General features: G+C 39.0%; 2 protein-coding genes across 2 annotated transcripts; both read right to left on the bottom strand.

Moving 5' to 3' along the window:
• Nucleotides 1-59: 59 nt before the first annotated feature.
• On the bottom strand, nucleotides 60-19,975 carry asb15a (ankyrin repeat and SOCS box containing 15a). Its single transcript, XM_079604396.1, is given in 22 exon segments — nucleotides 60-419; nucleotides 5,244-5,431; nucleotides 5,542-5,695; nucleotides 5,998-6,526; nucleotides 7,021-7,192; nucleotides 7,324-7,569; nucleotides 7,640-7,798; nucleotides 11,116-11,247; nucleotides 11,389-11,426; nucleotides 11,533-11,628; nucleotides 12,074-12,161; nucleotides 13,268-13,423; nucleotides 13,654-13,807; nucleotides 14,864-15,434; nucleotides 16,781-16,952; nucleotides 17,035-17,109; nucleotides 17,112-17,267; nucleotides 17,365-17,523; nucleotides 18,493-18,621; nucleotides 19,466-19,512; nucleotides 19,631-19,671; nucleotides 19,800-19,975. Coding segments are annotated over 21 exon segments (3,474 nt in total). The 5' UTR covers nucleotides 19,827-19,975; the 3' UTR covers nucleotides 60-419; nucleotides 5,244-5,258.
• lmod2a (leiomodin 2 (cardiac) a) lies at nucleotides 396-3,914 on the bottom strand (the record flags this gene model as incomplete). The annotated part of the gene is made up of 3 exons (XM_079604397.1): nucleotides 3,279-3,914; nucleotides 1,271-2,464; nucleotides 396-419 (listed from the first exon to the last, which is right to left on the bottom strand). Exons 1-3 carry the CDS (start codon nucleotides 3,522-3,524, stop codon nucleotides 396-398), a joined length of 1,464 nt encoding a protein of 487 aa, XP_079460523.1. The 5' UTR covers nucleotides 3,525-3,914.
• Nucleotides 19,976-20,535: the final 560 nt, after the last annotated feature.

Raw genomic sequence — 20,535 nt, 5'->3', positions numbered from 1 at the left:
TGATCAAATCAAACAGAATGAACCAACTAGTTGCATGACTGATCCGTTGAATGAACCAACTAGTTGCATGACTGATCCGTTGAATGAACCAACTAGTTGCATGACTGATCCGTTGGAATCGAAATTATGGGAATGAGCTTTCAACTATTCAAAGTTATTGAAGTGTCAACTATTTTCTTTTTTGAGTTTTACCATATGATGTAAGTTATAAAGCAGCTGTCCAAACTGTACTTATTGAGCATAATATTTTGTTGGTGAAAAGAAATTTGGAAATATGCTATTATTAAATATGTATGTATATAAAAAAAACTAGGTCAATTTCAACACTGGAAAAGAGAACAAAAGTTTTCATCTGTGTTATATATAGATTCATTTGATCAGAGCTGTATCATACCTCAGGAACAATGATGATTGGTGACCTGCAAGAAAAAAAAGAAAATGCTGGTCATTTTAATGTTACAACCATCAAATATATTACAGAAAACAGAACCAGGACTAGTTCTCCCAAAAATAAACTCCAAACTTGTGTTTTTCTTCTGTGGTACACACTATAGACACCTTTGACTTTTATTTTGAAGTCATACAGGTATGAAATGGCAAGAGCGTAAATAGATGACAACATTTTCATTTTGGCATAAAATAAAAATAAGCACTTGTTTTGAAACCCTCAAATAAAAAAAAAGATTGGCATGTATATAACAACAGAAAAATGTCCATCTATTAAATTTGAACTGGAATTGACTTACTGATAGAAGTGTTTTCCACTGCCTGGCTAATGATTTCATAGTAACTTAAATTATCTCAGCCAGGACAAACACTGAATGAATCATTCAGTTCTTGGTATAAAATGTAATTATTGCTTAAATTCTTGTAATTAATTTCCAAGATACCTGATTTGGCAGGGTTGGTGCTCACCACACCCTTAGTTTGAAAGTTCCTATTCTGTCCAGCTATATTGCAATATATTTGGGTACTGTGTTTTTAAGGCTTGGCTTCTCCATGTCCTGGACAAATGTTAAACATGGTCGTAACCCATTTGTTACGACCTGGCTCCAAAAAAGGCCGCAACAAAAAAGGGACACACATTGCTGTTACTTTTACCGCAATGTTTATTACCAGAGAAGAACCAAAACTAAACCAAAACAAGTGCGAACATGGCGTCAGTCAGATCAGTGGTGTAGAGTAAAGTGTAGGCATGTAATGTATGTATCCAGATGTCACAACAACGTAACATAAACTAAATAAAACAAGGAGCCTCGATGAGCCTTACCCTTCGTAGTGTACCAATGCTGCTGCCACGAATGTCTGCCAGTAGATCATCACGTGACCCCTGGGCGCCTCCCAGATTATTTCTGTCATCTTTTCTTCTCAAAGGTAATATATTTTCATCTTGAATGTTCTTGCTATGTTTGTCCCCTGTGAGTTTGTCCCCTTTATTTGTATTAGCCTGGTTTTGACCTACACTATCCATTGCTGTTTCTTCTTGTTGCTTGACCATTTCAGCAATTTTCCTAGTCGGCACATTCTTCACACTATTTGGCTGCCTGTGATGTTGTTGTGGTAAATGAGAAGAGACCAAGTTCTGCTTCATTAGCGTAGTGTCCTTGTCTGTCGAAGTGTGGAAATGAAAAGACTGCGTGTTGTCCATAGTGTCCCATGTCTTTGATTGTTCTTCACTTCTTTCCAAATTGTCTTGCTCTTTCCTTTGCTGTAGCCGCTTTTGCCTCTGGCTGTCCTGGTTGCGAGTTAAAATGCCAGTTGCGCTCATCCGTGGGCCAGGTAAGTCAAAGTGGTAGCCTAGTTTCAACAGGGTGTTGTTTTTCCTCAGCAATTTCACCATCTCCATCTCCACTTGGCCTCCACAGATATGCCGCTGGTTGTGGAATCGGAGCTCCACCAGTGTGGTGTTGTACTGAAGTGACCCAATCAAAGCCAGGATACCTTTGCCTGAAATGAAGTTAGACTCAACATTAAGGTTGGTGATGCTGCAGTTCTCCTTCAGCATTTTGGCCAAGGCCAAAGCTACTTGGTCATCCGCGTGGGTGTTGGCAATGCTGAAAACCTCAACGTGAGTGTTTGAGATTAAGGCATTAGCAAAACTCACTAAAACCCCCTGGGATATGTTCTCGATGTTGTTTAGGTTGACTTCACTCAAGGAGGTGTCATTACTCAAGATGTTCTCCAAGGTCTTATCAATATCAGTGGGATTACTACTTGGCCTATCTGGAGAAATGTGATGGTGGAGGTCACCTTCATGGATGCCATTAGGCTTTCGACCACTAATGCCATTCCCCTTGCAATCCAAGTCCACAAAGTTCCAATTGCTTGACCTAACTTTTTTCTCCCCATCACCCCCCTTTATAAACCCCTTATTTTGTTGCTCTCCCTCCTCTTCATTATCCTCAGGCTCTTCACTGCCACATTCCTGTTCGCTCTTATCTGTCTGGCACTCATCCATGCTGTCCTGTGTCACCATAGAAAGGAAAACAAGGTTGAGCACTGGCATAACTCAAGCAATGAGTCTTAATTAAGAAAGACTGTCAACAGCTGAGACAACTGCACAAGCAATAGCTATGTTTTATGGAGGCAATGTTGCACTTACAGTTTTTGGTACTCTCATTAAAGAAACTAAAATTTGAATGTTTTATGGCAGTTATATCTATATTTCAAATTATGAACTGCTCATTGAGTTCCACTGTTCTTAAGCTAATCCTAATTATCCCACAAATCACCACTTATAACAAGGTGTGAGCTACACTCAGGAGCTAAGTTTGACAGTCCTGACTTAACTGTAACACTAATACAGTGATGTCCAATCCTGCTCCTTGAAGGTACTTTCCCGTGGAGTTTTTTTTTTTTTTTTTTTATACGCCTGAACCAGGTATTTAATGTCTACCCTTCAGGAGCAGAATTGAGGACACGCCTGGCCTCAGTGGACAACTCACAGATACTTATACTCATTCTTAATCCTATTATGAAGCTGCAGATTTTCTCATCCCGAGCTGGGACCCTGCTAGTGGAGACCTCCCATAGAAATGCAACTTCTTGAGTTCCCATTAAGAAAGTCTATTTTGACTCCTACACAAATATAGACATAATTTTATGTTTTGCGGATGCGGATACTCTCTCAGAATACCTCAAATAGTACCGTTAGGTGTGTGCACAACTTGTCACTTGGTCAGCACCCCACAAAGGGTACTGACCAAACATTTAAAAAAAAAAATTTAACCGGTACCTCAGTTTAAACATATTATTCAATTGCTGCATTCAGACCCTACCTCTAGCAATATGTGAGTCTCGTCCTCCCAGTACTTCAGCAGAGCTTCTCTGCAAAAAGTGCCCGTTGGCCGCTTGGCCGTCTGGTCCTCCTGCCTTTGCCCAGTGGGTATGTTCTCATCCGGCTCCATTTCAGCCATAACCTTCTCCAGCTCCTGGAGCTCCTCGCTGGTCAGGGAGGCCAGAAGTTCATCTTCATCTATGTCCTCATACTTTCCAAGCTCTTTTCGGTACCCAAAGTTGCTCATTCTTGTAACCCGATGTCTCCTTTGTGTGCATGAACTCTTACTCTGACTTGTATCTGGGATTAGTGTGAGTTTGTGTGTGGGTTAGATGCACTGTTTGTCTAATCTGGGAAGCTGGTGGAGGAACTTAAGGGGAGGAGGGTGCAGAACAGAGTATCTGCATATGATGGTGCCTATCCATGGGGACACCAAGATTAGCTTACATGAAGAATTTGAGTTCATTTTGTAGTGGCGAGACGTGTCAACTGTTGGCCAAAAACAACATAGGAGCTACCCCTTTAAGGAGACCACTAAAAGTAATCTAATTTGTGTTAAGTACCCATTAATGCCAATTGTTTCGAAGTTAAATGCTAGATAAGCACATACAGGTGTGGTGTCAAAATATTTTTTTGTTCTCTATATTATATATGCGTTTAATGTTTGACATTTGTGTTTTGGCAAAAATCCCATTTGAATTGACATTTTTCATTTTGTTCTAGCCTGGGGCATTTTCATATGTTCAAATAAAATGGAAACATTTCTGATTTTTACAGTTTTGTTTTTCTTATGTCAGTCCAACTTTTTTTTCACCCCAATTGCACACTCGATTTAACCAATAATCATAAATTACTTTTTGAATTGTGAATATATTGCTGTACATAGTCTCCCAAATGCTGACTTGTTTTTTTGAACAGTGCTAGAATTTAAAGCCAAGTCCACGTTTTTGAAAGTCCTTTGAAAACCAAAGTCTGATTCCATGTAATAATAATAATACCAATGTTAAGTTTGTTTTATTAAATCTGTTGATGTTATGATGAACATGCCAAGGAGGGTTGTCTCATGCATAAGGGTCATTTTAGGAGATTTTCCACATTAGATCAGTATCTGTTCCTATTTAAAAGGTCTGGTCTACCTATTTGTGCAGTAAGTACTTTTCCCAGATTCTCTTCAGAAAATGAACTGATTTCATGAAAGTTATCATTGTCCAATATTGCGACTTTTTGATAACCATTCATGGCATAGTAAGCTAGACAGTTCATGACCTCCGGAGCCAAAGAACCAACAAACATTGCACTGTCATGATTTGGTTACACTTTTCAAAAAGTTATCACAACCATCTTTGTCGGATGAAATGATCACATGTACTTGAACAGGGACAGATAAGTACACCATAAACTACAAATATGTCTAATGTTTCTGATAGTTTATCCCAAGGTTGGGTGATGAGATTGTGATAATACATAAGTCAAAGGTTTCACTTTGAGAGGTTGCCGAACATGCTTGTTGATGTTAAAAGGGCATAAAGCTATAAATAGATATGACCTGCTTTAGTTACTTCAATTGTGGTTATGCAGGTCATTCTAGAACCACAGTTTAGCAGTACTGATGCATGTAATCACATGGTCAATGTCATAGACACAATAAACTACACTTGTATGTGGCACAAAATTGAATTCATAGAACGGGCATCAACCCTTTTATTTTTATCTGATATAAACATGTTTTTGTCAACATTTAGTACATTATTTTATTGCACAAACAGCACCAAGACATTCCTTCGGAGGCATTTTGAAGTCATTTTGAAGTGATGCAAAATTCACGTTGTAGTGTTAAGTGTTAACGTTTAACACTCACACTTTGAAGTGTGTTTGATCTCATGATGGACAACTAGCGAAAGATCTGGTCATGTCAACCTTGTTCATTTCTGAATAACATTCAAAGTGCTTCCTCCTCAACGTTTACCTTGAGAAGAGACCATCACTCCTGACATATGATTCTTCCATACAAATCATATTCTTTGTACATTAAGTAGCTTTTCAGTCCTGGTGGGAAAGGACCCGAGTTTATGAACTTTGGGTCGCCCAGCCTTCGTGGGGTCATCTCTCTCCTGATGACTAGTCTGCATAGGTGTTGCAGTGAACGAGGACTCCCTGGGAATACATCCATTAAAAAAAATTGAGTTTTGTTATCTAATGCTATAGATTCATATTGTTGTAAGTGTAGTTTAAGTGTCCATGCTAGAACTATTTATACTACTCACCCAACATTTCTGTAATTTGAGCCCACTCTTTATGCTTCTTTAGAATCATTTTCAGCTTGGAGCAAATGGAAACTTGATTGACATAGTCGAGGAGAACCAGCACAGCTCTTGCAGAGAACTGTACTAGCCAAGAGACGCTGATGAAATCACATAACTACATGCGACAGAAGATAGAGACAGAAGTAAAGATATATAGGCCACATATACAGATGAAAACAAATTTCCATCAGAGGTAAGTTAGCTTAAAATACATCAGCTCTGTTCCACAACCTAGTGAAGTGCTTTGTTACTCAACTGCTTGTTAATTTCCCAAATCACATTTAGTAGTATAAAAATACAAATATTGGAAAAATTTTGGGTTGATTTGAACTTTTTACTTTTGGAACAAACGTTTGGAGTGCGCATACATTGGCAACTTGGTAGGTTTTGGAACAGAGACATTAGTGGTGCACTTACTGGAATCTTCTCACTGGTGTGTTCTGAGGAGTGACCCCATGTTGTATCGTGAGGACAACAGAAGCATTTTTCGGCATCATAACCACCATTTAACAGCATTCGCATCATCATCTCATCCCTCAGGCAGTATTGTAAGGCAGTGGGAAACACTGTGTCGTTGATCTCTGTGAAGTAACAGTTCACATCTGCTTGGCTGGCTAGGAGAATCCTGACAATCTCGTACCTCCCAGCTCTTACCGCCACTAGGAGGCAGCGCAGAGGATCCAGGTCCGTTTTGGCTCCAGCATTTAACAGTAACTGGGTGCCGGTCACATCTCCATTGGAGACCGCAAAGTACAAGGCGGTCTTTCGCATGTCCCCATAGTTATCAGAAATATGCGTGTCTAGAAGAGCATTGACGTCGAAACCTTTGTCCACCAGGAGCTCCAGACATCGGACATAGCCTCCATCTGCAGCTGCATGAATTGGACTCTGGCCTGAGAGATTGAGTGCTCTCTTTGTGGTTACTGGGATTAACATTCTCAAGGCACTGGAAAGAGATTGTACAACTTGATTTTAAAAAAAATCAGAAGAAAATTAAAATGGTGGGACAGTTACTCATCAACATTTAATACATGGGGGTAGCGCAGCGGTTCTCGATTCTGGCCTTTGAGATCCACTTTCTTGCAGAGCTAAGCCCAACCCTAATCAAACACACATGAACAAGCTAATCAAGCTCTTCAGGATTACTAGAAAGATACAGGCAGGTGAGTTTGATCAGGGTTGGAGCTAAACTCTACAGGAAAGTGGAACTCTAGGGCCAGAGTTGAGATCCACTCGGTTAGAGGTCAAAATCTCTAGTGGTAAGCAGAAATATATACAGTGAAATGTATTGAATTCTGATTAGATTTGTTGTCTTCAGACATAACATCCAATGCTAGTCCTGTCTCTAGTCGGCTTCCAGTTCCAAAGTTCAATATAACTTTAGTTCGAGATCAGGGGGGACATAACTAGCAAAGTGGTAGCATATTTCTTTGAACTTACAGGTAATGCCCTTTGTATGCTGCACAGTGGATGGGAAGCTGCAAGGAAAGACTAGCGACATTAGGATCGGCCCCATGTTGAAGTAAAAGCTCAATGCAGTCAGGATTCCCAGAACCAGCAGCGTCAAATAGCACACTATCTCCATTTGGTGCCTGAAAATTAACATCTCCACCTGTTGGTGTGGAGGACATCATTCTGTTAGTTCAACGGTTTAAGTTATATGTATAATGGTGTAACTGCATTCTTCCTTTGTGAATATCTAATAACATCTTCTGTTTTTTTTCTTAGAAATACCAGTATTACCGTAGTGAATAAGGATGTCCAGCGCTTCTGCTTGTGCGTACTCTGCGGCAATTCCCATGGGCGTCACTCCATTCTCATCTGTCTCCGAAACGTTTCCTCCATGTTGCAGCATGAGCGCAAGTATGTCGGTACAGCCCACCTTGGCTGCCTCATGAATGGCCGTCCAATTTTTAGGGCATGCTTGGTTCACCGATGCTCCTCGTGATATAAGTGTAAAGGCGATTTCAAATGAGTCTGTTCTTACAGCTCAAAAACAAAACAGGAACTTATTACAAATGCACTAAAGACATTATAGAAATTTCAAATAAGAACCTACCCAATAATAAAGGCGATTCATTTTTGCTGTTGATCCTATTAGGTGAAGCTCCATGCTCAAGCAGAGTCCTAACAATCTCCACCAGCCCAGCTTGAGTCGCCAAAATCAGTGGTGTCTCTCCATTTGCGGTTTCCTCCTCTAAACTCAACCTGTAAGAAGCTTTTCAACCAAACCACTGAGTATATGAATATGTCTGACTTAAAACTTGAACTTGAAACTTGCTTTTTTGTTAATTCAGTAACGTCATTGTCAATGAGTTGCTGAATCATTCATTTGTTCAAAAAATATTATTAATTCAGGAACGACTTATGAGTGAGTCATTGAATCATTTACTCAACCAATTCAGGCTACGTCAAAACTAACGCATCTTTAACCTTTAAGTTTTGCCTTCCATCCACACTGAGTCCGCATTTTTGGCCTGCTAAAACTGAGCTTTTTGTAGATGCTCTCCCAAGTGTATACATTTGAAAAAGCTGTTTTTGGCTGCATTTACATTGCATGGTTCAAGTGACCCAATTCCGATTCTAATGTGGCACAGATCGGATATGACCTGTTAACATGTAAGCAGTAAAAAAGTACATGGATTCCGATATTCTCAGTTTCAGGTAGGGTGACCACCCGTCCCGCTTTGCGTTGTACCGCACAGCATTTTCACCCCTTGTCCCGCACGTCGCATATTGAGAAAATGTCCCGCATTTCCATCAGTCTGTTGGTTTTTAATGATCATATTAAGAAAACGTGCATGCGATCTTTTGCCTTTTTAAGAAAGCATTTTATTTATTGTTTTTGTGGCGTAGTTTTTCACCTATATTTAACAGCGCTTCGTCAGAAGTGCAAATACAAAAGCCGTTTTTAAAATCCTATCCAATGGTTGAAATGAAAGGAGTAAACACGGTCACTGGTAGGTTGTGGCGGCTGTCAATCAAAATGTGGAGCGGTGATTCGTTCCATGTGTTCCCTGTCAGAAAACAAATGGATAATTCGGTCAATTAAAATGTGAATTTAACAGAGTTAGAACTTATTGCCTGCTGTGGTTGTTCTAATTCACATCCTTTCTAAAAATATAAAAGTTTTTGGTTTAATAGATTCTTAATATATAAGACTGTCAATTAACTAATTTTATGTTGTTTTTTATTTTATTTGATCTTTATTTATTTTGTTGGATTTTAGTTGGACTTGGTCAGAACTGTTTCAAAAATAGTTATCTGCATGATGCCTGCTGCTATTGGGCTCAGTGATGTTGAACTTAAATGACATGTAAAATAAAGACATGTTATGTTACATTGTAATGTAATGGTGTTTTCTGGAAGGGACTAAAGAACAAATTATTTTAATCAGCTGAAAGGCAGAATACAAATGTTTTTATTAAGTTAGATTATATTATATAATCTTTACATTATATAACAGTTTCAGGTTATTTTTTAGTGTTGGTAACATGTCCCACATTGTCCCACACAAACTTAGTAATCGTCCCACATTTGGTTTGTCTGATGGTGGTCACCCTAGTTTCAGGCCTCATTCATATGTGGAAATAAATCTGATATGAATCAGATACATGCTTTTACATCTGCCGTGTAAGCGGACAGATCGTATATTCCCATGTCAATGTGAGTTGTATAATATAGAAAAAGCCACGGTGGTGAATGACGTCAACTCAAGTTGTATATAAATCACATTTTATTAAGATATTACATTCAGAATGTAAAGGCTACAGGTAAATAAATAGAAATGTTTACAAACAACATAGCTATATGCTGTTAGTTCCCCTCACTGCACGGCAAAACTTTTTAATTTAACGGTATTCAGAACTCAACTGCTAGAATTTATGTGTGTGGGCGTGAGACGCCGGCGCGATCACTTGCCTACTTATAACAGCTACAATTTAAAATACTCATCACTCATCATCATGGTCATACTAATAATTGGAAACTCCTAAAGGCTTTACTTTCATTTGTGTACAGTCACAAAAATAACATTGTGCTTTTGTAAAATAAAGAAAATAAACAGAATGCCGCTTTCTGCCATCTTGGTTTCCTTTCGAGCGCGTCACAAAAATTAAACTCTGCATATAGCCTATTTGTCAAAAAAAATTATTTTGTTTTGTTAATCTGATAATTATTTAAGTAAAATATATTTCAAGTTTTTATTCCTTAGTTTTATTCTGTTTTTCTCCATTCGCGGAAGTGCTACAGGTGCTTGACAATGTATACCGATGTTGTGTTTATGCTGCTATTTGCACATGCATGTAAAACTAAACCCCTGTACAACTAATTGTGTTATTTTGAAAGGGTCACAGATCCAGACTTATCCATTCTAATTTAATTTAATTCTATTTTAACATGGTATTTAACATCTTGTCGGTTACCACCAGTTAATGATCGGTTAACAGGCGTCAGTTAGGGAAAAAAACGAACTGAACATCTAACTTGGGTTGCTTCACCAAGGGTAGTGAAAATGCAAATATTAGATACTGTATGGGTCACTTTTAAAAGACGTAAGTTGGTCTTTTGGATTGGATATAGTCAGCAAATTGGAATTGGGCATCAAGACCTGGAGTGTAAATGTGGCCATGAACTGTGAAAATGGAGGTACAGTATCTGAAAACGATAATGCATTTTTAGTAATATTACACAAATTGTACCAATAGAAAGCCACGTTCATACCGGTATGTTCCTGCTATGTGTTGTTCACTTTCACAGTGTTGCTAAAGATAAATATAACTTTTTATGAATCTTCATATTATGTTCCTGCAAAGATTAATTTACTCGCAAAATTGACTTTACTTCCTGTAAACATTCATTGAGGTGTTTAAGACTGTACATGGAAGGGCTATTGAGTGCAACCTGGACGCACCAGTAAATGGTGGGATATTTTGCTAATAAAATGATTGTGCTAGAAGAATAACGTGAGAACTTTATTATGCCTGGTCTCTCGGTATCACCTCATTGAGCTTTTATTACGTCGTACTCATACGCAGTTCGATTATTTTAGCGTTTTCCAGTGTTTCAGTGTGGACGAGAAACTTTTGGAATATGCTTGAAAACGCTAGTGTGGACAGAAGGCATTTTAAAAAGAAAATACAATTTTTATTTGTCCGAATTAATGTAGACGTATCCTAGATGTTGCTCCAAAACATGCAACGGTTGATTCTGTGGCTTTGTTTGGAAATATTTTCACTGGCAAAGCAAAAATGGTCAGAGTAAAGGCCCCTGCACACTGAGTCCGAAATTCGAGTCCGAAACTTTCGTCCGTCATAAAAAAATTAGGATCGGGTTCGATTTTCTGCGTTTTTCACATCCGTAGCAAGCATTTTGAATGGTGTTTTGACAATCGAAGCCACCGAATCACGAATACAAGTGTGCAATGACCTTAACTTGCGATAATGTGTCTAAAAACATTTTTTTTTTTTTTATTATTGTTTATTGAAATGTATATAAGTTGAAAACTACAGCAGTGGACTTTCTACTCTAGCTCACCATAAAGTACCATCTCCAGCACCTGCACAGACTGCTGGACAGCAGCCCTATGAATTGGGTACCACCCCTTGGTATCCATCTCAGTGAATGCGGCAGGGTAATCGGACAGCTCCTGCAGAGCAAAGAGGTCTCCTGTGGGGCCAGATGAAATGACCTTGCACTTAGCAACGCAGCTAATTATAATTCGCCAAAATAAAATGTACTTTTAGATGTGTATTTTCCACTCAGCCTAATCGAATTACAGCAAGCATACATTCTGGAGGGAAATTTCACCTCGGAATATTGCATCCAAGATCTTTTGATGTTCCACACTGGATTTATGTGCAGGATAGAAAAAGTAGTTGGTAATAACATTTTCTAAGATATTTGCTTTTATTTCAAGATTCCAAAAGCCAACTTCTTATGTGAACATCACACCTTCCGAGGGAGGCGATGTCTTTCCACGATTCCTGAATGCTCAGTTGGATTGCAGCGTCAAGAAGCTCATCTTCCTCATCTGATCCATCCATTGTCCTGGAAGTAAATAAAAGCGTTTATGTGAACACGTGCAGAGTTATAGAATGTTCGTACTTGTATTGTTCTGGTTATGTGTTATAAGTCATCTTTGATGTCAAGTATATTGTTTTAAACCAAAAAGAAATTCTCAGAATGCTTTCATTTGACACTTTAGCCATATAATAGAAAGGTTGAAGTGAGCAGTCAGTTTCCAGAAAGACGCTTCTGCTGTAGTTAAAAGGAATTCGATTCGTCTGCCTGTTTCAAGGGAGTTGTTTTCACAGAAACATTTACATTTTTACTTCTCACAGGAGGACTTGAACATTTATACACAGCTAGAATCGAACTTTGCGTTCGTTTCAAAGAAATGCTGAACTAGGGCATGCACAACCGACACTTCGTCCACCACTTCTAATGAATCATTCACGCTTCACCGAACGGTAAACAAAGGCTCTAATCTCACCTTATGAAATACAGTTCCTGTGAAATCACGCGTCTCGCACTGCTGTGCCAGTACTTCAGCTGCACCCAATCTGAACTTGAGAGCCCCCCTTTCCAGGCCCAAAACAGCAACAGACATGCATCTAAATTTGGCGTTCACCTGCTCTGGTCTTTGCCATGCACACAGTCAACTGACAAATAACCACATGGTCACTTGATTTTTTTTTTTTTTATATGTGCATTAAAATATTTTTTTAAACAGGTGCACCTGTAATTAGATTTTATGGCTGAAATTAATAATTTATGAATTACCTTGTTTTATTTTAATACACCAAATACCAATTATGGCAATTCAACTACTTTTCAACTTCTGCATACAGTCTTCAGGCCATTTTTACAGCCTTCTGTAAAAGTAATTGGCCCGTACAGAGTGCAGCTACTGATATATATTGTATACAGTGCAGGCATAACTTTGCAGCTGGGGAAATCCCAGAGTCACTGCATTGTAACCACCATGTGTTCAATGAATAACTAGAGAAGGAATCTTGGAAAGTCTTATACAGTGGCTCGAAGAAACTTTGAAAAAAAAATGCTTCAAATTGTCTTAATATTTAATCTTTTACAGGCCTTGGGCAATGTACTGGTTTTCGGTGTACATGCTCAAAAGGAATGAATAAAGGAGTGAAAACTGGTTGGATTATGAAAGAATAACTACGAATGTGAACATAAATATAAATGAGAGTTTACAAATTAACAGCATAAAGATGTTTATAAACGAATAGCCTCGTGAAATTACAAGGTTGGTGATTATGACTGTATGGTCTATGAGAAATGGAGGGTGTAAAAAAAAATTAGAGGATAAAAATGGAAAGAGTAGGATGATGGATAATGATAATGGATGGAGAACAAAAATAGAGTTTTGTTCTGCCTCAAAAGCCGAGTTTAGCTGCTAAAACAAAGAATAAATGACAGCAACATGCTTGATGATAATACACTGGCACTGACGTATGAGTGAAAATACATTTTATTTAATATCCCAGACAGTTGCAAGATCAATCTCAAGATATGTAGCATGATCACAATTAATATTATGAAATAAAAACACAAAATGTGTGTTTTAAAACCTAATCCATAAATTACTCTATATGGAAAGAGGAACTTGATATTCAAATAGTTATTGTGGGAAAACACTTTTTTTATATCAATTTAATAATTTATATAACTGACAATGTCAGTTCATATTCTTTGTACAGCAGGTAATTTCTAATCGGCGGTGGAAAGGAATCCATTATTATGGTATTACGGAGTCTTTTAACGGTCAATGTTTTTCTGATTTCCAGACGACAGAGGTGCTTCAGGGATCGTGGGTTGTCTGAAACAAATTCAAAAGCTATTAGTCTGCATTCCCCGAGACTAGAGAACCATTGATCTGTTTCTAGAAAAGTGATATAACGGGTACTATCGTCTAACATGCATTTATCCATTTTGGGACTATGAGCTGTAAGTTTAAGTTTCTTCATATGACCCAGAATGCGACTTCCATATGTCAAGAAAGACGGGCTAAACTAAATAAATGATTGAATGCGAACCCAGTGAACTCACTCAAGATGGTGCATATCTCTGCCCACTCCTTTTGTTTCTCCAGGATACATCTTAGATGTGAACAGATGGGGACGTGGTTGACGTAGTCCAGCAGGATCAGTACCACTCGTCCAGACAGATCAACCAGGCAGCACAAACTTATGAAGTCACAGAACTGTGATGTAAAGGCAACATAAACAAGTGAAGTTGTGTCTCCTATGAAGCATTGTAAAGGTAATATTAACAATTTAGTGTTATAAAATAAATGGTACCACTTTACAATAAGGTTCAGTTAGTTAACGAATTGGGCATCTTAAACTAAAACTGAACAACAATTTTACAGCATTTATTATTATAGGTTAATGTTTATTTCTAAATATACTATTGTTGATTTGTGAACTTGTTTGTTCATTATGCATGAACTCATTTTAATTTATACTACTACTTGTATATGTTGAAATTCCATAAGAGGGTTTTTTTTTTCGTTGTTATTCTGTGATACCTAATGCATTAACTAATGTCAACAAATCAAACCTTTTTGTTAAGTATTACTAAATAAATAAATCAAGTTAATTCATGTTCCAAAACCTAGTGGTCTGCAGCCAGCGATTGTCATATTTGATTTGCGAGCTGCAGCTAGCTGACGTGAGAAAAAGTAACAATAAAGTAATGTAATGCATTACTTTCCATAAAAAGTAACCAAGTAACATAATTAGTTACTTTAAGGCCCCGATATATATTTCAAGTTAAATCAAAAACGAACTAGTGAAGCATCATAACAAACAAAATCAGGCCAAAATTACGTTTGTTTTGGAATGGCTTGCCTGGTAAACACCTTTAAACAACCATTGGTCTGTGGCGATTACATAATAAGTATGTGTACTTTGGGGCTCCACCTTTTTTTGGTGTGAATTTTTTTTCACATCAACCCCCCAGCTAAGGTGGTTTTTGAGGCAACTCGAGTGACAGCGACAGGAGAAAGGACATTGGAGCTTATTTTGATGTTAGCATGTTGCTAAGATAATACCGTACACTAATAAGCACTAATGTAGCATTCAAGATTTCCTTCGTGATGCTTTCTTAGGATTGGGCCAAATCAAAGTATCTTTGAAGGTAATTATGCTGCTATTTGGAATACGTTGGGAGCGTCTGTGTATTCTTTGGAACTGAACTATTTGCCAAAATGTTGTTATTGTAAGATTTGTAGTCTATAATCAGACCCAAAACTCACAGATATTTTGTCTTCTCCATCACATATGACACAACGTGGTTTATGTGCATGTATGTCCTTCCAAGGAAACTTCATTTTGAAATGGTAATCATGGTGACAATGGAAACATTTGTCTACATTATATCCATTATTTAGAAGTAATCGCATCATCTTCTCATCCTTCAGGCAGTACTGTAGAGATGTGGGAAATATTGTGTCACTGATCACTGTGAAGTAACAGTTCACATCCGCCTGCTTAGCGAGGAGCATCTTGACAATCTCATACCTCCCAGCTCTCACTGCCACTAGGAGGCAGTGCAGGGGATCCAGCTCAGGTTTGGCTCCTTCATTCAACAGCATCTCGATGCAAGCCAAATCTCCATGTGAGACGGCAAAGTAAAGGGCGCTCCTACGCATGTCGTTGTAATTGATGGAGATGGTTCGGTCGAGTAGAGCGTTCACATCAAAACCTCTGTCTATCAGGAGCTGTAGGCACTGCACATGACCTCCATCTGCAGCTGAGTGTACTGGACTCTGGCCAGACTCAATGATAGCTCTCTTGCTTGTCACTGATAGCAGTATTTTTAACACACTGTAAATAGAATTGGTATGATACAGGTAAGCAAGTTCACATCTGTAAATTTGTTTTGATCACCTTTACTTTTGGCGCTTTTCCACTGCATGCTACGGCTCGGTTCGGCTCGGTACGGTTCAACGCGGCGCGGAGCGGTTCGGCTCGCTTCGCTTTTCCACTGCGTGGAACGATTTGACTCGGTACGGCACGGTTCGGTTCGCTTTAGCTTGGTTGCTTTTCCACTCCAGGTAGTAGGCCTACCGCTTCAAAGTGGGTGGGACTGATCGTTAAGTTGTAGGTCCGGTGGTAGCCGTGTGCGGCTAAGAGCTGTGCTACTTCCGCTCCTCGGCAACCAACGAGAGGAACGTCTGCACCTCGTCCACTGACCACGATTCAGCCATTTCTTGTGTGATTTTTTGTTACTTTTTTTGTCAAGTAAAAACTCTAAAAACAGGTGCTACTGCGTTGGCTGTTGTCTGGCTATTTAAATATAGCGGGTTTAGTGTCTCGTGTAGCAAATACAATGACGCTGAAGTGACGATTCTGTCTGACCAATCAGTGATCTGCAGTGTTTTCACGTCACATTTAGTATCGGTACGGTACGCTTGGAACCTCAACAGAGGTGGTACCATTTAAAGCGAGCCGAAGCGAGCCGTGCCGTACCATACCATGCAGTGGAAATGCGCCATAAGTGAGCCGTACCGAACCGAGCCGTACCGTACCATGCAGTGGAAAAGCGCCAAAGCGTGCCGTGCCGTTCCCGAACCGTACCGTACCATGCAGTGGAAAAGCGCCATTTGACTGTTAATGGGGGTTTCTTCAATTTCAGGAACTTTTTTCATGGGAGGAAAAACTACATTTCAGTTGAAATATGTCCTCTTGGGGGCTCCGACTTTCCCACCACAGCTACTATTTCTTCTCCTAATAAAGTTTTTTTTTTTCTTGCTCATTTACCAAAATTATGTGCAGAAGAAAAATAAAAAGGAAAATAAGATGAAAAACAAGGTAAATATCACAAAGGAATATTTTTGTGTGTTATTTCCAGTCAAACTGTCATTTTGTGTCATTCACAAAGTGTGAAAATATTCTCTAATTGTGTGTATTTATAATACATAAAATGCTAGCCTTTAAAACTAGCCTCAAGACAAATATATCCAAACATATATATTTTTTTAAATGTGCCAATTAAACGGTACATAATCTGAGATCAGGTGGAAATTACACTTTTGGTGAAAATTTTAAATGATGTTAAATAAACGTGTTAAAAAGCTGAGTGAAAAAAAGTGTTTCCAATGGACCAAAAGTGCCAATAGTTGAAGAAGGACCCAACTACGTTAATGTATTAAAGTTTATTGTAGACTTACAGGTAGTGGCCCTCGAAGGCCGCACGATGTATAGGAAGATGCCTGGTAAAACTGACACGGTTCGGTGAGGCTCCATTTTGAAGCAGAAGGTTCACACAGTAAGGGTTTCCAGAACCAGCTGCATCCATCAACACACTTTCGCCCTTAATAGACTGTGCATTCACGTCAGCTCCTTGTCAAGATGAATGGATTAAAACTGATTAAACAATACCATGGTTAATCTTGGTCTCATTTGCGAGATGAAAGGTTCTCACCTAATTCAATGAGCACTTGGAGGACTTCTAGATTGGCGTACTCTGCTGCTACACCCAATGGAGTCACTCCTGTAACACTTGGCCGCCTCGTCTCAGCAGCAACATTAAGATGTCAATGCAGCCCACTCGTGCTGCTTCATGCAGTGCCGTCCACCTCTTCGAACAAACCTGATCCACTACAGCTCCATGTGTGGTAAGAGCATACACCATTTGATAAGATCGTATTCTTACCGCTAGGACAAAATAAAGAAGATTATTATAGTTGTTATGGAAAGTACAAGCAGGTACCATCAACATGGTAACTAAATCAACAATGAAGTTGTGCTTCACCCAGCAGAAGGGGAGACTCCTTTTTGCTGTTGAGGTTATGTGGTAGTGCCCCATGTTCAAGAAGGATCCTGACGTTCTCCTCCAGTCCAGATTGAACGGCTAAAGTCAAGGCGGTCTCTCCATTCCAACCTTTTTCCTCAATCTCAAGATGGCTGGAGACTATGGATTGAACGATAATCAAAACCGAATGTAGAGTATATGGACATTTTCAAACAGCAACAGAATACGGTTGTCAGTTTTGTATTTGAGTCCTTAGAGTAGTTCACCCAAAAATGAAAATTAGCCAATAATTTACCATTATAAAGCTTGGAAGATCCAGGATTTGTTTTAATATTACTTCGATTGTCTGATTGGCTGAAAGAATAAAGTCATATACACCGAGGATGGCTTGAGATAATTAGAATTTTGGGGTGAACTAACCCTTTAATAAGGTTATGTTCACACACAGTTATTTACGGGAGTGACAACCAAATTCTATAACCGAATTCACACCTGTAAAAAAAAACGCATTCTTGGAAAACCCTTGCTTGTGTGAACGGAACCGGTCTGGACTAGTTGTCTGTTGCGTCTTACAGTGTGAGAGAGCCATTCTGCACTGCACAAACATGTCTACCCTGTGTTGCGGGTTTTCATGTGTGGTTTCGGTAACTTACAGCGATGGAGATATGAACTGTCATCTGAAGGTTTTAGATTCAGTCACTGTTCATCACCGGAGCTGCTCCCGTCAGTTTTGTGTTCTACGCGCAACTCTCCACCAAGATATAAAAGCTGTTGTCGGTTAATAAAGATTTGACAGATGAACTCATGGCTCGATTTGTCTTCTTGAGTCAAAAGTGATACGATTTTTCAGTTTTCTGGACGTCACCATCTTTGATATTACTTTGGTCACTTTCGCTATGGTTACTAGTCAGAGAATACAGGCTTGACTCCCGTTGCACGTTCACACAGACAATATTCGAGACGCCACTGTAAGTTGCAGTCTGAACGGGATATTTCGAGACTCATACCTGTAAGTAAATGCAGTTGTCAATCCCAAAAACGGACAGTGTGAACATAGCCTATATGTTAGACACAGTCTCGTTTTCCAGCAACTTATCCAACCCGTGTCCATCCAGGTCCAGGACTCACCCAGAACTGACTCTAGTACTTTCCCTGATGATTGCATGGTGGCTCTGTGGAGTGGAAGAAGTCCACTACTGTCCACTTCCCTAAAGGCTGAAGGAAATCGCCTGAGCTCATGGATGACTGCAGTATCACCTTATGATCAGGATACATGAAGAGATTATAGACATATTGGCCTTGTTCCACACCAAGGTTTCCTTTAACACATGTACAGTATCAGCTTGATCAATCAACATTTCTGTATATCAATGTGGAAAAATCTCATTGTAGAAATGGAAATGTACCCCCATTTTAGGGATTGTCGATTGTTGAAACTCTCTTGAGAACCTCTAGGCCCCCTTTCAAAAAGGGCAGTTCTATGAGGAATTTATAAGAACTCACACATTCCTGAAAGAACTCTAAGGAATCATAACACCATCTTATGGGAGAGACTTGAATGCACAATAGGACAGGGGTGAGCATTCCTGCTCCTGGAGGGCTGCTGTCCTGCAGAGTTTTGCTCCAGGCCACATTAAACACATTTGAACCAAGGTCATCAAGGGCTGCATCCGAATGCTTAGGCAGCTGACTTGTTGCCTCTCTGCCCTTGGTCTAATAAACTACAAAAAAGAGAGCTCTTGTGATAAATAAGTGGATATTTAATTACTGTAGAATTTTCTAGACAGGAACGTTGGGACAAGTTGTAGCTAAACTCCGTCCAGTGGTGCATTTCCCAAAAGCATTGATGGCCAACTATGGTTGCAAGTTCCATTGAACTCTATTGGTTACGACAGAACTTGGGATCATAGTTGGCTTTGGGAAACGCACCCCAGGACCAGGATTTGATACCCCTGGATTAGGATATCTGATGCACCTTCAGAAGGGTCCTGCGGTCCTCAAGTGGGTTCTACAAGTGTTGCAATCTGAGGAAACTCAAGTATCTTTTCATTTTTACGGTGATAGAACAGAGTTAAAATATTTCAAGGCATTAATACATTACCTGTTTCGATTGCTGCCAGCAGTTTCAAATTCTCATCACTGGCTGAGCTTTAAGAAAACAATAAGATGGAGGATCTGAGAGAAAGTATTTTTCTATACTTTTTGCTATTTTAACTATTCAGTTTCCTTCAAAGCATGTTGTACATAAAATATATAACATACATACCTGTATTCATCTTCATTCATCTTGTCCAACAAAATATATCTAGAAAATGTGTCCCATGAATCAGAGGCCATAACATTAGAGCATCAGTGACTGTTGGAGCTAATCAGAGCTGAATACAACTAAATAATTATATTTGCAAACATGAACCAACATAGCTGCAGGCTTATCTTTGTGACTTTCTTGTTCCCAGTGACATGAGCTTTTATATTCAAGCATGACCTGCTTTCATTGCCAATGAAATGCCATGCAACAAATGCCATGCCATTAGGTACAGTCTATTCCTATTGTAGTCACTTAGGCAACACACCTGGATAAAATATTTTCTAGGAAGTGACACATGAGATGATTCACCCCCCCCCCCCCCCCCCCCAATTACTTTTTCAATGAAATCCCCCAAAATAACATAATCCTAATCTAATCTGCACGCTGACGCATTGTCTGTTTTTCATGAGGCATATCACAGACACGCCAGTAGGCAGGATCATGTCATGTGACATTAAGCTTGATTCACTTCAGTGAAACGATTCATTCGGGCGGTAATTCGGTTCGATGAACTGTTTCCAAAACGAGTTACTATATTTTTGTCCCCCACACAGGCATCTTGTTTTTCATGTTTGTAATAAAGTTGGTACTTCATCACTGTTTTATTAGGTTATATACATCGTGTCAAGTGTTATTGTGTTAACCTACACTAACAAAAAAAAAGATGGTCTACCATGTTTTTGAACATATGCAGCACATTCTTTTAAATACCCAGTATATGGCATGGTACAGGCACTAACAAGTACATAGGATGGTAAGGGAAATCCACAATTCTTCCCAGTTTTTGTTAATTAATAAAGTTAATTCTCTAAATAAATAAATGATTGAATAATAATGTTAATAGAGCTGTAACCATTTCACAG

This window comes from Phoxinus phoxinus (assembly GCF_949152265.1).
Source record: "Phoxinus phoxinus genome assembly, chromosome: 25".
Taxonomy (NCBI): Eukaryota; Metazoa; Chordata; class Actinopteri; order Cypriniformes; family Leuciscidae; genus Phoxinus; species Phoxinus phoxinus.
Note: the sequence above shows the minus strand (reverse complement) of the source record. Positions and strands in the feature narration are given on the sequence as shown.